The sequence below is a fragment of the Cyprinodon tularosa genome, unplaced genomic scaffold, assembly GCF_016077235.1.
Source record: "Cyprinodon tularosa strain WSP-4 unplaced genomic scaffold, ASM1607723v1 ctg19, whole genome shotgun sequence".
Taxonomy (NCBI): Eukaryota; Metazoa; Chordata; class Actinopteri; order Cyprinodontiformes; family Cyprinodontidae; genus Cyprinodon; species Cyprinodon tularosa.
The window spans coordinates 1,660,357-1,678,437 of NW_024038678.1; the positions used below are offsets into that span (position 1 = coordinate 1,660,357).

At 36.9% G+C, this 18,081-nt stretch overlaps 1 protein-coding gene across 2 annotated transcripts; it reads left to right on the forward strand.

The window, feature by feature from the left end:
* Positions 1–5,268: 5,268 nt before the first annotated feature.
* On the forward strand, positions 5,269–14,139 carry dclre1b (DNA cross-link repair 1B). 2 transcript variants are annotated; one of them, XM_038283119.1, is made up of 5 exons: positions 5,269–5,771; positions 10,929–11,094; positions 11,198–11,380; positions 12,942–13,733; positions 13,773–14,139. In XM_038283119.1, exons 1-5 carry the CDS (start codon positions 5,574–5,576, stop codon positions 14,024–14,026), a joined length of 1,593 nt encoding a protein of 530 aa, XP_038139047.1. In that variant the 5' UTR covers positions 5,269–5,573; the 3' UTR covers positions 14,027–14,139. The 2 variants fall into 2 exon arrangements, with proteins under 2 accessions (XP_038139047.1, XP_038139045.1); XM_038283117.1 differs by having other exon boundaries at positions 12,942–14,139.
* Positions 14,140–18,081: the final 3,942 nt, after the last annotated feature.

Here is an 18,081-nt window from a genome sequence, read left to right on the forward strand (position 1 = left end):
CAGCGAAAATTAAAAACGGGGGGGAAAAGGACATAGAAGGCGGTGATTGAACTCAACAAACAAAGACGGCGGTAGGAGCTAATTTGGCGGATCACATAAGCTGTACATTGACTGTAGTAGCATGGCTTCTACATCAGGAGGAAGTAGTGGAAATGAAATGGAGTGGATGTTATCGAGGTCAGCAAGAATGAAAAGAGCAATCAGAAAGAGACATGAAAGGGCAAGAAGTTGGTCGGATGAAAGTGAGCTAGGAGCGGAAGGAAGTAAAAGGACAAAAATAAACCAGAGAGTGAGTTCACGGGAACAAGATAACAGTAATACAGAAGTGGAATACAAAGTTGTGGTGGAATTTCAGCAAGAAAGGGGTTATATTCATCCGATAAAGATAACCAAAGCAATAGAGGAAGAGATAGGGAAAATCAAAACGGCCAGAATCATGAACAACAGAAAAGTGATAATTCAAGCTATCAGTGAGGCACAACAACAGAAGATAATCAAAATGAAAACTCTGATGGGAGAACGAGTTAAATCACATATACCAGGTTTTATGGCAAGGTTGAGAGGAGTAATCTCAGGAGTTCCACTTGAAATGACAATGGAGGAGGTGAAGAATGAAATCAAAGGAGGGAAAATAACAAATGCCACCAGGATTAAAAGTAGAAGAGAAGGGGAACTCAAAGACACTATGGCTGTGATATTGCAGTTTGAAAATAACATGCCAGAAAATATACAGCTAGGATTTATGAACTATAAAGTTAGAGAGTACATCCCGAAACCGCTCAGATGTTTTACCTGCCAAAGAATGGGACACATTGCAAAAGATTGTAAGGGAAAAATTAGATGTGCAAGATGTGGAGGACCACATGAATTTGGAAAGTGTGACAAAGACGCCAAAATCAAATGCTGTAACTGTGGTGGTGAGCATAGTGCAGCCTATGGTGGATGTATAGTTCAAAGGGAAGCTAGAGAAGCCCAGAAAATAAAGATAACAGAAAGAGTTTCTTACGCAGAAGCATTAAAAAGAATAAAGAAAGATAGTAAAAGAGGAATGAGGCTGGGAGAAGCAGATCAAAGTTACACTTCTCAGAACACAAATCAAGGAATGAATGGTCAGAGACAAATACTAATGCCAACAACAAATACAAATAATACATGTTTACATAAATGTAAAATAGAGGAAAATACAATGATGGTGAAAAAAGAAAACTTTGTAGCATTTATATGTCATGTTATTAATGTTACAGTCCAAATGAAGAAGAAAAGTGATAAAATAAAAGAAATAGTAACAGCAGCAGGGAGATTCCTAGATATGAAAGAAATTCAAGCAGATCAAATACATACCATTTTGAGTGCCACTGAAATAACAGAAAATGGTCAGGATTAGGATACAAGCTTTATTGATGGTCATTCATATTCTACAATGGAATGCCAGAAGTATAATAGCTAATGGACAAGAATTTAAAAAGTATATTTATGAATTAGAAGTAATACCAGATGTAATATGTATACAAGAAACATGGTTAAACTCAAACTTGGATTTTAAAATTCCTGGATATAATATAGAAAGACAGGATAGAAGTAATGGTAGTGGCGGAGGATGTGCCACTTTAATTAAGGAAGGAATTGCTTACAAGAAAAACTCATTAAATAAAAAAATAGAATGTGTAAATATAGAAATATTTAATTTAAGGAAACAAGGAAATATTAAAATCATTAATTATTATAATCCGTGTAAAAATCTAGATAATGAAATATTTAAGGAAATAGGGAAAATACATAGAAGAGAAGTTTGGTGTGGAGATTTTAATGCTCACAACAGTCTATGGGGTAGCAAGAAAACGGATCATAATGGTGAAATAGTGGAAGAATTAATGGATGAAAGGTCATTAGTTTGTCTTAATAATGGAAAAGGTACAAGAATAAATATACATAAAAATTCAATCTCATGTCTAGATATTACATTAGTATCTGACTGTCTTGTTAGTGCATGTGAATGGGATGTAAATGGGGAATCTACACTAGGGAGTGATCACTTTCCAGTGAGTACAATAATTAATGATAATATAAATAGACAAGAAGAGTTTACATTAATAAGATGGTGCTTTAATAAAGCTGATTGGTTTAAATTTAAAACAAAATGTGAAGAAACAAGACATATAGTAACATTAAAAGGTAATATTGAAGAGTGTACAAATCAAATAGTAGAAAATATTCTAAATGCTGCAAATTACAGCATACCAAAAATAAAAGTGAAAGGTCAGAAGAAAGTAGTTCCTTGGTGGAATAATGAATGCAGTAAAACTATTAAAGATCGTAATAAAGCTTTTAAAATACTACAGAAAAATCTAACAATCGAAAACCTTATTGATTATAAAAGGAAAAGAGCAAAAGCTCGGAAAACTATAAAGGATGCAAAAAAGAAAACGTGGAGAGACTATTGTTCATCAATAGGTTCAGAAGTTAATTTACAGAATGTGTGGTCAATGTTTAGAAAAATGACGGGGAAAAAGAACAATGTCAATATTCCATCCTTAGTCAGAGGACAGGAGGTATTGGTTTTAAATAAAGATAAGGCAGAGTTATTAGGAGAGACATTTGCGGCAGTTCATAGTGGTGATCACTTGACAAATACCCACAGAAGGCAGATGATTCAAAAACTTGGAAATCATAAAAACTCACTAGAAAAATGTCAAAAATATATGTCAACATTGGATATGAATATAACCATGAAAGAAATAAAAACAGTATTGAAAGGGACAGGGTATTCAGCTCCAGGGGAAGACCAGTTATGTTACGCTATGTTTCGACAGATTCCGGAAGTAACACTGAAATTAATATTAGAATTATTTAATAAAATATGGAAAGAAGGAACAATACCAAATAGTTGGAAAAGGGCAATAATTTTACCATTTAATAAGCCAGGTAAAGATCCTTCCTATCCAAATAATTACAGACCAATTGCTCTTACTTCCCATTTAAGTAAATGGATGGAGAAAATAATGGTTAATAGATTAGGATACTATCTTGAGAAGAATAATCTAATAAATGGATATCAATGTGGATTCAGAACTGGAAGATCAACAATCGATGCTCTAACTAGAGTCAGTAATGACATAGAGAAAGCTTTAAAAATGAAGGAAATAATGATTATAGTATTTTTTGACATAGAAAAAGCATATGACTCACTATGGAAAGAAGGATTACTTATAAAAATGAAACAGATGGGAATAGGTGGGAGAATGTATAATTGGATAGCAAATTTTCTACTAAATAGAAAAATAAGAGTAAAAATTGGGAATGACTATTCAAATGAATATAATGTTGAAAATGGAATACCACAAGGTAGTGTAATTAGTCCAATTTTATTTAATATTATGATCAATGATATTTTCTATGAAACTGATAAATGTATAAAATCTGCACTATATGCAGATGATGGGGCCATATGGATGAAAGGGAAAAATATTAAACATGTTGTAGAAAATATTAAAAAAGCAATTAGTAAAGTTGAAAAATGGTCTTATGAATGGGGTTTCAAATTATCAGCAACCAAATCTTGCTATATGGTTGTCACAAAGAAGAGAAATATTAATATAGAAACAATAACATTATATGGACAGACTTTAGAAAGAGTAACAGAATATAAATATCTAGGTTTATGGTTGGACAGTTCTTACTCATGGAAAACACATATAGATAACTTAGAAACCAAATGTAAAAAAGTTATTAATATATTAAAGGCTGTGGCTGGAAACAATTGGGGGGCAGATAGACAGTCATTATTAAGCATATACAGGGCTCTAATGAGAGCAATAATAGATTATGGCAGCATTATATATGGAGCAGCAGCTAAAACATCATTACAAAAAATAGAAAGATTACAGTGTAGGGCTTTACGAATATGTACAGGAGCAATAAAAACAACACCTATTAATGCTCTATTAATTGAAAGTGGGGAAACTCCACTTGAAATGAGGAGAATTAAATTAGCTTTAGCATATTGGATGAAAATTAAAAGTAATATAGATAATCATGTGAATTCAACTATTCTGCAAAATTGTTGGGAATATGTGAAGTTCCAAAGTAATGGATTTGGATGGATGGTTAGGAAATGGATTAAAAAGTATAGACTAGAAGACAAGGAAATAGCTCAATTTAACCCAATTAGCGTTATTCCTCCATGGCTAATACCTGAGGTTAATGTAGATTTGCAAATCAATACAATGAAAAATGATTGGAATATAAATGAAATAGGGATAAAAACTGATATTTATTTAAGAACTACATATAATAATTACCTTAAAATTTATACAGATGGTTCTAAAAATCTAAAAGGTTATGTGGGTATAGGAATATATATCCCAGAGTTTAAAAAATGTATTCACAAAAGAATATCAGATCAATTGTCGGTATTTACAGCAGAAATGGTGGCAGTTATATTAGGCTTGCAATGGGTGGAGGAGATTCGACCAATCAGGGTGGTGGTGTGCACAGACTCTAAAGCAGTAGTGGAAAGTATTAAGGGAGAAGGAAATAATAGAAAAGATTTGGTATTAGAAATTCATCATATTTTATTTAGACTATATAGGGGTGGCATTGATGTTTGGTTTTGTTGGGTGCCGGCACATGAAGGAGTAAAAGGCAATGAAAAGGCAGATAAATTAGCTAAAAGGGCTTTAGAGGGGGAAATAACGATTTCAATTCCTTTTGGAAAAGGGGAAGGGAAATCACTTATTAAAAGTAAAGAAATGGAGGAATGGCAAAAAATATGGAACGAAGATAGGAAAGGAAGAAGATTATATGAAGTGCAAAAGTCAGTTCGAATTCGAAACATTAATGAAAGAAACAGAAGAGAAGAAATAATAGTTAGTAGATTAAGAATAGGTCATACCTACTTAAATGACATGCTTTACTTAATAGGGAGGAAAAATAGTGAGAAATGTGAGAAATGTGGTGAAAAAGAAAATGTAGAACACATACTGATGAACTGTAAGTTATATGAACACGAAAGGGAAAAATTAAAGAGAATAGTTAGAAGTATAGGGCATGAATGGAATCTTAAAGGAATATTAGGAAATGAAGGAAACATAACAGATATTCATAAACTAAGGAAAGCATTGTTTTTGTATCTTAAGAATACAAAATTAAAAAATAGAATCTAATAGATGTGAAGTAACGCTGCTACACACTCATGTACAGTAGGTGGCGGTATGCACCTTAAAGTTGCTTGTGATCCGCCATAATAGAAGAGAAGAAGAAGAAGAAAATTAAAAACTAGGCAAGATGTTGAGGTTTCATTTCAGAATATCGAGCCCTGATAAGCACGACTACAAGATATAGTGTTAATGAGCGGAGGAGCTGTTTGTAGCACACGCTTTCAACAAATAGACCAATACTTTAATATATCTGCGTTGAATTTTTGTTTATAATGTCAACTGTGTCTTTTTTTAAAGTAGTATCAGACTGTAACGTTTAGGTTTCGGTGTTCGAGTATATCTGAAATGACTCTGCAAAAAATCACGTCGATAGGGAGGTCCTGCTCAGGTTTGTGATTTATAGAGAAATAATTGACCATGTCTGCTAATGGGAAAGTCATCCCGCACACCCCGCTGGTTGTAGACTTTTGGCATGTAAGGAAATGCCCTGGCAGCAGACTGTTCTTCCTGACCCACATGCACAGCGACCACACGGTGGGTCTGACGTCCACATGGAGCAACCGGCCCATCTACTGCTCCCCCATCACCGCCTCCCTGCTCAGGCTCAGACTGCAGGTGAGCCAGACTGGAAAACAAACACTATAATGGATGTTTAACACAGAAACTCGCATCTATTAACACCATATCCAGTTACTTAAACTAATGAAAGCCTCATTGTGGCGCCTTATTAGACTTAGACTTGGATTTATTTGTCCTTTTGTTTACACAAGTGTAAAACAAAAAGTTTAGAACAGCTCTCTGGACAATTTCTTTTTTTTTTTCAGTGCAGCCTTGAAAAGTAGTAAAAAAATATCTATAAAAAAACATTAATATAAATATATGACTTATATTTACATATATACATAAATAAACATAATTTTCAGTACTAACATTTCAGTTTTTTTTTATATACAGGTGCTGGTCATAAAATTAGAATATCATGAAAAAGTAGATTGATTTCAGTAATTCCATTTAAAAAGTGAAACTTGTAGATTATATTCATACATTACATACAAACTCATATATTTCAGATGTTTATTTTGTTTAATTTTGATGATTACAAATGACAACAAATGAAAATCTCAAATTCATCATATCAGAAAATTAGAATATTGTGAAAAGGTTCAAAATTGATGGCCCCTGGTGCCACACTCTAATCAGCTAATTAACTCAAACCACCTGCAAAAGCCTTTAAATGGTCTTTCAGTCTAGTTCTATAGGCTACACAATCATGGGGAAGACTGCTGACTTGACAGTTGTCCAAAAGACGACCATCGACACCTTGCACAAGGAGGGCAAGACACAAAAGGTCATCGCTAAAGAGGCTGGCTGTTCACAGAGCTCAGTGTCCAAGCACATTAATAGAGAGGCGAAGGGAAGGAAAAGATGTGGTCGAAAAAAGTGTACAAGCAAGAGAGATAACCGCACCCTGGAGAGGATTGTGAAACAAAACCCATTCAAAAATGTGGGGGAGATTCACAAAGAGTGGACTGCAGCTGGAGTGAGTGCTTCAAGAACCACCACACACAGACGTATGAAAGACTTGGGTTTCTGCTGTCGCATTCCTTGTGTCAAGCCACTCTTGAACCACAGACAGCGTCAGAAGCGTCTTGCCTAGGCTAAAGAGAAACAGGACTGGACTGCTGGTGAGTGGTCCAAAGTCATGTTCTCTGATGAAAGTAAATTTTGCATTTCCTTTGGAAATCAAGGTCCCAGAGTCTGGAGGAAAAGAAGAGAGGCACTTCATCCACGTTGCTTGAAGTCCAGTGTAAAGTTTCCACAGTCAGTGATGGTTTGGGGTGCCATGTCATCTGCTGGTGTTGGTCCATTGTGTTTTCTGAGGTCCAGGGTCAACGCAGCCACATACCAGGAAGTTTTAGAGCACTTCATGCTTCCTGCAGCTGACCAACTTTTTGGAGATTTCATTTTCCAACAGGACTTGGCACCTGCACACAGTGCCAAAGCTACCAGTACCTGGTTGAAGGACCATGGTATCCCTGTTCTTAATTGGCCAGCAAACTCTCCTGACCTTAACCCCATAGAAAATCTATGGGGTATTGTGAAGAAGAAGATGCAATACACCAGACCCAACAATTCAGAAGAGCTAAAAGCCACTATTAGAGCAACCTGGGCTATCATAACACCTGAGCAGTGCCACAGACTGATCGACTCCATGCCACGCCGCATTGCTGCAGTAATACAGGCCAAAGGAGGCCCAACTAAATACTGAGTGCTGTACATGCTCATACTTTTCATGTTCATACTTTTCAGTTGGCCAACATTTCTATAAATCCTTTGTTTTTATTGGTCTTCAGTAATATTCTAATTTTCTGATATGATGAATTTGAGATTTTCATTTGTTGTCATTTGTAATCATCAAAATTAAACAAAATAAACATCTGAAATATATGAGTTTGTATGTAATGTATGAATATAATATACAAGTTTCACTTTTTAAATGGAATTACTGAAATCAATCTACTTTTTCATGATATTCTAATTTTATGACCAGCACCTGTGTATATATAATGATTAAATATAATAAAATACAATACAAAAACCCATTTTACAAAATATTGAGCAGTCAAATGGCAGTGGGGAAGAAACTTGAGGAATCTGTTGGACCTGCATCCAATGCTTCGAAGCCTCTTCCCAGAGGAAGATGATTATTATTATTCAGCAAGAATAACAGCTGTAAATAACAAAAATAATGATTATGGCCTAGTTCCCATACATCATATCAATTGCAGAAACGAGTTCCCTCTACAGTAGGCCTATTAGTGTATACAAAATACAGACAACTGTTTGGATAGTTTTACTTTTCTAGGCTCTGGGGGCTGGTCCGGCAGGGAGCCAGCAGGTGGGTCCAGGCTACCATCACTGTAGAAGCTGTAACTTTATGATGAAAGTTGGTGAGGAAACTTGGGTGTTGGCTCATGGACCTACAGTTACACTTTCATTCGGCTAATTTTCCAAAAATGAGCTCAAACATGTATTTATTGAATGCTTTCCTATTTTTTGAGAACACCAGACCACAACACACTGATATTTATATTTATAGATGTTAGAGAGATGCCTTTTAGTGCATTACAAATATAGGGCCAAAAAACATTAGCCTGACGTAGTCCTACTCAATTCTAGTCAGAATATGAGTCTGATACTGCTCCATAGAGCTGTGATTATGGGGCGTGTTTTGAACGAACCAGGAAAAAAAATGATTCTGCACTCAATTGGATAGATCTACAACCAATAAGAGCAACGGAGTGCGTGACGTATGTTAAGCGAGGCATAGTTGTTGTCCACAAAAATCAAAGCGTGCAGTTTCACGCCTAGAATAAGAAGATGAGACTTGATCGCGTTTCTCTGTTCCTCTTTTAAAATTAATTGCTGTCGATATCTTCTAGAACAGACCTAATAGCAGAATCTACTCACCCAAACTCTCCAGCGGCAGCCATTATTGTTGTCACCCTAGCGCGCTTTGGTCACGTGGTTGATTACGTTACTCTTGATCATCTGTCCATCATCGTATAAAGCCCGCCCTGACAATTTGATTGGATCGCCTGACAGTGGGCGATAATACTCGCGCTACTATGGAGCAGAGCCAGACCGAACTTCCCCGAACTCAAACCTTGTGGGCGGGACTAAGTTCTGACTGGCACCCAGGCTACAAAAACATTAATGCATGGAAAAAATAATAAGAGCCGATTCCAATGCCAAAATTCATAAATCCTGCATCCCTAGAAGTACAATTTCAATTCCATCCAGAAAAATATGGATATTCCTCTTTTTAAATATAGCATAGCATTTTTTTTTCTTGTAAACTTTGTGGTTAACTTGGAAATATATTTGATTGCATGTTGCATATCCCAGTCAATCTGTTTCCCCTTTAAATCTGCAGCTCTCCCTACTTCTCTCTGTTTAAAAAGATTTATGAACCTATTTACTAATATGATGATGCCAGAAACAAAATTTCAAGGTATGTAGAAGCTCTGCAGTCTGATTCTGTCTGTTCAATAGAAAACATGTTAATTTAGCCTTTAACTGGGAGTCATGGTCCTCAGAGAAGCCCAGATTTTTTTAACTGGTAAAGAAGAACAAACTGTTTTATCAAGCTTCTTGCATTATATTACTAACTTGTATGAACTTACAATCTGTTGCAATTTTTAGCTGAAAAAGCTCTGTATGTCTAACAAACAGATTTTTCGGTGGCATCTCTAATTTTTTAACTAATCGTCTCCTAACTTTTACATAAGCATCCATCGAAGTAGCTGCTGGTTAATACTCTCTGAATGCTGCTGTGCGTCTCTCATCCAACCACATAGCTACTCTTTACGCAGTGAAATGCAACCGCAAATCAGATGTCTCAAAGCGACAGATCCGATGATGTTACACTGAGATGCGTGACACAGGAGCAGCGCGAAAGAGGGAAAAAAACATGGACTCAAAACGCTCTAAACACACTTAGCTGCACCCAACCTCTGCTACCTCTGCTGGCTCCCTGCCCCCGTCCGGCGGGGTTCCAGGCTCTGTTCCAGTGCCCGGTGTGTTTTGACTACATGCCGCACTGTATTCGACCAAAATCCCGGATGATTTTTGAAATTTCCCCCGGACATTTTTTTAGGTATGAAAATTAGGACCTGTCCGGGAAAAAGAGGACGTCTGGTCACCCTATGCAGGGTGATTAGACTACTAGAGGTATTTCAAACCAAAGTTTGAAGAAGTTAGTTTAAAAACTTCCATCATACTGTTTCTATGTTTGATGATCCTTTAATTAGATGCCACAGTGACAATATTTTCCCCTATGTTGAGCTTTAAATTTATGCATTACCTGTTTACTGTGCACTGTCTATCAGCAGACAGCAAGAGGGGTACTTCTTTGTCTCCTTTCTAAAAGGAAAGAAGAAATCCACTGGCTGGATTAGGGCTTAAACAATCAGATTAATCCTGAATAATTGATTATCAAAATAATCGTCTGTAATTTAGTAAGTGATTAATCGTTAACTGGAGTATAGAGACTGTAAAACTTGACTTTAGCTGACAGAGCAACCCACTAAGAGCAGTAATTATACCAACATTGTGAAAAAAAGTAATATTCTATATCTATTTTGTATTTAAGATAAGAAAAAAAAAATCTCCTGTCAATATGTTCTTTCCAGCACTCCTCAAGTGGAAAAGTTTTAGTTTCACCTGGTTTATTTGAGTAAAAAGTCTACTTTAAGGAACCTTTTGGTATCCGATTATTAATCGATTAATAGGAAAAATTATCCACAGATTAATCGATTTGCTAATAATCATTAGTTAAAGCTCTAGGCTGGATATATTTCAATTTGGAAAAGATAAGAAACAGTTATATGGGTTCTGGCAATTGGCACCACTCATATTGAGGATAACTCGTATGGCTGGCAAGCTACAATAAGTTGTGTGGGAGAAGCTGGGTTGTATGTAAAGCTGTTTGTTGTCCTTATTGCTCACAGAATCAATACAGCTATCTATCTCTAATTATTACTGTAAATATTTAAAGAATGTGCTTTAATTTAAAATTGCACATTATTTTAGTCACAGTTGTGGTCTTCTTCAAAACAAGTGTTTGGATTAAGTATGACTAAATGCCCAAAAGGTTTTTTTTTTTTTTTTTGTTTTTTTTAGCTGTCTTCTGTGATATTTACTGACCTTTTTTCCTTCAGTGGACTGAATTGTTCCCCTTCTGTTAACCGTCTCTCTTCTTCTCTTCAGGTGAAAGAAAAATGGATCCATCCTCTAGAGCTCGGTGAGCCACACCTGCTCCCACTGGACGATATAGGCAAAGAGAAGCTCACCGTCACTCTGATAGATGCCAACCACTGTCCAGGAGCAGTCATGTTTCTTTTTGAGGGTTACTTTGGATCAATTCTGTACACTGGTCAGTCTTCTTTAGCACATCAATTAGATAGACTTATTCAATAACGCTCTTTTTTGTGCTGCTTGACTATTATTTTAATATATGTTTAAACTTCACTTTTCAGGTGATTTCAGGTTCTCTCCTGTTATGCTTCGTGAGCCATGTTTACAGACCAACACTACTATTGACATTCTCTATTTGGACAACACAAATTGTGACCCCAACCGCATTTTGCCATCCAGACAAAAAGCCACTCAACAAATCAAAGAAATCATCCGAAGTCATCCCGATCACTCTATTGTTATAGGTAAGCTTACAGAGAAGCTTCAAAGCTGTACAGACCAGGTAAATGGCCAAGCACAAACAAATAAACTACAGTGTTATAAAAGTCTTGATATCCCTATGACTTTTGAATAATTTGTCATGTTGCAGCCTTAAACTTCTGTGTAGCATTTATCAGAATATATAAGTAGCGTCCCTTGAAAAACCTGAAATAAGCCTGAATTTCTTTATATATATATATATATATATATATATATATATATATAGTATACTAGGGCTGCAACTATTGATTATTTTGCAAATCGATTAATCTGTCAATAATTTTTTTGATTCATAATCGGACAGCCAGAGATTCTTTAAAGAAGTCTTTTAATGAAATTAAACCTGGTAAAAGTCAAACTTTTCAATGTTAGTTCTGGATAGGGCATATTGACAAACAAAAAGTGTTTTTTTATCCTAAATGCAAAATGTTTCTACATTCTTTTTTACAATCTTGGTATAACTACTGCTCTAAGTGGGTTGCTCTGTCAACTAAAGGAATGTTTTACAGTCTCTATGCTCCAGTTAATGATTAATCGATTACTAAATAAGTTTATGTTTACTTAAATAATCGATTCATCTGGGAAATTTAAGAACTACATTTTCACAAATCTACATGAAACGTCATGCAGAGAAATGTGATTTTAAGTGGTATCTCACAGCATAAATAGGCTTATATACTCTCTACTAATATGTGAAGATTAGTCCCCAAAAACTGGTCTGTTATAGTTACTTAAAGGCGTAGTGGAGAATTGTTTGCAAATTTTTGAAAAGACCTGCTCTCTCCACCTTAAAAAGAAATGCACATGTACAACCCTGTACCTGCTCCCGAGAGGGGACGCCTATTAAATGTGTGTGAGAGCGTGCAAAAGCCTATTTGTCTTTGTGCATACTCTGTTGAAATACAAACTTACTTTCCAAAAGGAGATTTGCAATTTTAGAAAGCAATTTTTCCACCAAAACTCTAAACTTAAGGGAATAAGAAATATCAAAACATTAGGAATATGTTTAAAAGTTCCCTTTTTGTTTATATTTCAAACCTTTTTCTCATTAGTGTGCGAGAGGGCAGGCAGTTCTCCGCAGCCAGGTATTTCTTGGCATAGGGTTAGGTGAAAATGGGGAGGAGCACGTAGGATGGCCTTACATAAACATCACCAGAATGACAATTAGGAGGACTGCTTATTTTGATGATGCACCCAGAAAAGGAACATCCTCCACTATACCTTTAAGGGACAAAAATAATATAATTTTTATTATTTAAAGTCACCTAAGATCTAGATCAGGTATCCTTAATTCCGGTCCCAGAAGTCCTGTGTCCTGCACCTTATAGGTGTGTCGCTGTGACCTCACCTGAATCAGATGGCTGAATGACCTCTTCAGCATGCAATGAGTTCTCCACAGTCCTGCTGGACTGGAATCAATGAACCCTGAAACTTGCTGAAAGCTTAATGAATGAAATAATATAAAAAAAAGTCTACTTTCAGTACGAATTTGATGAAACCACACTAGAATTTTCCAAACCACTAACTTGTTTTACCGTCTGACAGGCGTGTATGCTTTGGGTAAGGAGACGCTGCTGGTGGAGCTAGCGATGGAGTTTAAAACCTGGGTTGAGGTGAGTGTTGAAAGAATGGAAACCATCATGGCTCTGGAGCTTCCTGACGTCTTCACCACTGAGCCAGGGGCTGGCCGTATCCGAGCAGTGGAGCAGTCCAGGATTTGCTCTTCGGCGTTGCTTGAGTGGAACAAAGAACAACCCACATTGGCCATTATACCCACCAGCAGACCCCTTGTGTCCTTCCACCCTAATGTCCATGTTGTGCCCTATTCTGACCACTCTTCCTACCAAGAACTAGATGATTTTGTCTCTGCACTGAAACCTTATTCTGTTGTGCCAATTGTGGGACGATGCCTACCTGGAGGTCTGTCTGCTCTACTGCCCCACAACAAACGCAGGGAAATCCACATACCCGAGTCAGTCCAGCTGTACATGTTGAGACAACCGGAAAGGCAGCTCAGGTCCTCAGCATATGTTGGCCTTGGTTGCAGAAATCTCAGACCTGTTGCTCCCAGAGGAGTTGTATTTGATACTCCTGTGGAAGAATTCAGAAAATCGTATGTAGAAGCCTGGGAGGCAGAGAGCGAGGAGCAGGACGAATCTGAGGAGGTTATGGACACAGAAAGCAGCGAAACCGATTATGACTGTATTCTTATCGATCCGAGCATAAAACTCACACCTAACAGAGACGGAGAAGGAACTGATGATCGAATGGTTTCTGAAGAATTGACGATGATGGAATCAGTGAAACTTGGTCAAATCAACAAGAGCGGCTTTGGTCCTGTAGGCACTCTGGAAAACTCCAAGTCACGCTTAAAAACCACCACTACAAGGCAACAGTTTGAACACTTTCACAGCAACATTTCAGCTTCATCTGAACACAGCCCTGATAGAGCCTCAATGACTTCATCCAGCAGCTCCACTGGGTTATCACGGCAGTCTGTAGAGGCACATGAAAACAACCTTTTGAAGTGTGTCCTCATGTCAGAGAACGATTTCAAGCCTAGGGGCTTACTTTCTCGTGAATTTGTGCGCAAGTTTACCCTCTCACCTCTGAAGAGTGCATCTGATTAACAAGATGCTTAGGATTATCTTGGTGGCTTTTTCTGTTCTTTTATTGTGAAAACTATAAAATCATTACTGCCTGTTTTTTCTTATTTTCCCTTACTGTTTGTGGTGGATTTTGATCCTTACTAAGAAACAGTATCAGACAGGATGTGCTTTTACATCAGTTGTGCTAATACGTTTGTCTGATGCTTTTATTAATGTTCGCTCTGTGGGTACTGTGCACACCGCTTGGATGTTGACCAGGCATCTACTGCGTTACACTGAGAACAAGGAGACTATTTAATGAGGTTACTGCAGGGTCTGCCCTGGATTTCGTCTTGCCCCAGTATCTCGTATAATTCCCTGCATTTTGACCTGTTGGGGATCAGCAGAAAGAGCAGCTTGACTCCGTCTGAAGCGATTTTACTTTACACTCTTGCCTTGAAAACATGGCCAAATAACTGAAGTGTGGTTTCAAATGTTGTGTTGTGTTTTGAACATTTTTTGACAACAAACACCTTTCCTGATGTTGCTAATAGATCTACAGCAAATATCTTAGATGACAAATTAATACACATGTAAGCTAATGTAAAGAATAGTTTGTTTTTGTCCCCATTTGATGTAAACTTTGTGCTTGTATTTGTGTCAGAGTCGAGCATTTGAGCTTAGCCTCCACATCTGTCAGTGCCTGTGGCATCTAATATTTTCATTGTTTATAGTAAAAGTATTTTGCACTTATAATTAATGCTGAGGAAATGATTGCTCCTAGTAATTAACATTTTTTTTGTGAGTATTTAAAAGTATGAAAAGTGCCAGATGCAGATGGAGCTTATGTTTGTTAAGTCAGATGCATGTGTTAATCATTATATTGTTTTTCTCTACACTATCCGCTTTGACCTGAATGGTGGTTAAGATTTTTCTTTCTCCAGATGAGCTTAAATAAAAAAAATAAATGAATTTAAGCAATGCAATTAAAATGGTTTGTAGATGTTGGTTTTTAATTAGGATAAACTGGTTTGCAATTAATAGGATTGGTAATAATTAGTTGGGATATGTCTACAAACATTGGAAAGGGTAATGCAAACACAATAGCTTCAGAGGTTCTGAAATTCAGAGATGGAAAAGATTCTCTAATGAAAAGGGAATATTGCCTTTTAAAACAATGCAGCATAACCCACTGTATATTGGACTGTTACCTTTTTTTGTTTTTAAAATCAGTTTATTATTGTAGGGATCACCAGTAAAGACATGTTAAATTTCTATGGTTAATTTTTATTAATCTGCCTATTTGGACTTAATTTTTCAGCCATTAAGCTTATTCAGGTATTTTGGTTAAGTACAGAGCAAGCTATACGACTTATTGTCACGTGTTAATCACTGTGCTTCTGCCCACCTTGTATCTCCATTAAAGTTACATGAGCAACATTGACGTTCCACAATAGTAAGAATCTGTGATGACTACAAGTCAGTGCCCCAAGTTTTGTTTTTGTGTCATCTTTGAAAATTTGAATAACAGAATGTTGTATTGCGTACTTGCTGTAGAACTGGACATAAACATTAGGCATGCGTTAAAGTACAGAAAAGCCATGCATTCGTCCAACTACATGTACCTAGTATTTTCTATTGGAAAATATCCCTTCCCTGTAGTTGTACCTCTACATACATGAACCAAATTTAAGCTTTCATTATCTTCTGTATAAGATGCATTCCCCTGACCATGGTATACAATACATCACAAAGTACTTAAAAGAAACATTGGAAAATTTTAAAAATGCATCAGAAAACAATCCTGTTAAGTTAATATTAAATGGATAATGGATTACTGAGAAAGACCATATCAATCATGATTCTGAAGAACTCATGGTAGAATATGCTTAAATGTCACTGCAGCAATTCAAAGTAGTCTGTATGGCCCCATGTGCTTGTATGCATGCCTGATAATGTCAGGGTATGCTCCTTGTGAGATGATATATGGTGTCCTTGGGTCTGTGCTTCCAAATCCTGACTGGGGCACCACTAAGCTACTGGACATTTTTTGTTAGTACCTAATCTGTGTGGGTCAGGACCAGTCAGGTCAGTCCAATTAGATATGCTACATGTTTGATTACAACAGAGATTCTCAGTGGGGGAGGGATCTTTAAATGGAAGGTGTCCCTTCAGTCTGCGGTGATGCGATTTGCAGAGGCAACAGCCAAAACTGCTTCTCAGTTTCTGGCTGTGGTAAGATTCCAAGTAAAAGGCAACTGTCAGTGAGGGCTGTTACAGCTAGATGAACCACCCTGGATAAGTACGAGAGGGAGAGGCCAAATGGAAGGATAGGAGCTTGAGCAAATGTGACAATAATGTACCTCAAGCTAGCTCGCCATAATGCTGCTTATGCACAGAAAAGACAGCATAAAATGATTAGTTTTAAATAGTTATTGAAATATGCTGCAAATAATGACGGCATCCCTAAACAATCATCATCTGGTAGTCCTGTTGTTTTCTGTTTGACTCGAAACCATTGGAACCCTAAGCAAGTAGGAACTGAAACTAGTAACTGTTCCACATCATTGTGACTAATGGAAAATCCAATAAAGCTTTGAGCTATAGTCAGCGGCTGAGTTGGTGCTGGTAAAATGTTGGCACTGGTGGAGTCAGATGTAAACCTGATGTCTCAGAGATGTGCTAATGCACTAAGCTCAGGAAGGCATAGAGTTAAGTCAGTGGTTTCAGATCTTCACTATTGCCTCCTAAGTCCATGTATTATTTTGCACCAAGATAAACCCGGTCCTAATTCTTTAGCAAATGGTCTGACATTGGGTACAAGGATTTTACCTCAAACCTAGTAGTAGTCAGGATGCAAGTTGTCTGTGCATTCCTCCATCATTATGCCTCCTGAAACACCACCACATCAATCACACTGAAGTATCACAGGCAGCATAATGTTCACAGCTTCGTTAGATCCATTCACATCTGTCACACAAGAAGAGTAAACCTGCTCCATCTGTTTAGTGCCAATACTGAACCTGCCAATTAGGGTTTTTTCTGGCAAATTGAAGTTGAGCTTGTTGGTACTGGACCATGAGTAGGTATTAGAGGGCATCTGGCCAACCACCATTAAGTCCTTTCCAAATAGTTTGGTCAGATGATACCAGTGGCATACTGGAGGTCACTCTGTAGGGCTCAGGTTGTTCCAGTCCTACTTGCCCAAAGAAGCGGAGATTGGTCCTACACGATGGATTAAGGACTTCAAATGCCCAGTATAGTCTCCTGAAATAACTGTCTCCTGGAATCTCCTCAGTACTGTGCTGTAAGATATTGCAAACCTTCTGCAATGTCATTTATTGATTTGCCTCTCTGCCTGTACAAAGTCTTTAAGGTCCAAGTATCACCTCATGCTACAGTACCAGTTGTGACACTGTCCACGGTAAAAATGCAAAATTAGAAGGATTGAGAAAGAAGATTGGAAATGTCTGTGGCCTCCACCAACGAATTCATCCCTGTCGCTGCCCTTGACTCAGTGTTTGGTCTTTAGGGAGCTTGTTCTAGATTTTATCAACACCAAAGCTGACACTAATTAACAACCCCATTTCCTGATAAACTGTAAAGATCATTATTATAGAAGTTGGACTGACTTGATAGGGTATTCTCCATTTAAAAATAGTTTTTTTTTTTGGGGGGGGGGGCTCTATGTGTCTTAATAATATCAGGACTGTTTTATATATTCTATTTTACGTTGTACCGTCATTTTATTAAATCCTACAGCTGTTAAAGCTATAGGATCTATGTGGCAATTTTCTCTCGCTTGATATTTAGAGCTCTACCCAGTAAGGATTTTTAATTTGCCCAGTCACACAAATTCATATTTAAATATATTTAACATCTTGTGCTGCTTTCAGTTTTGGTGTTATGAATTAATGTTTTAAATGTCTGAAGATCAATTCAGCTTGTTGGGAGGGGTCCTATCTACAACAGATGTCAAACATGACAACTATGATTTATTGAAAAACATTGAAAGGTCCAGAGAGACTCAGAAGCAACATTATGACAGATGACAAAGAGATTTATTTTTATTTTTTTTTATTTTATTCTCTATTATC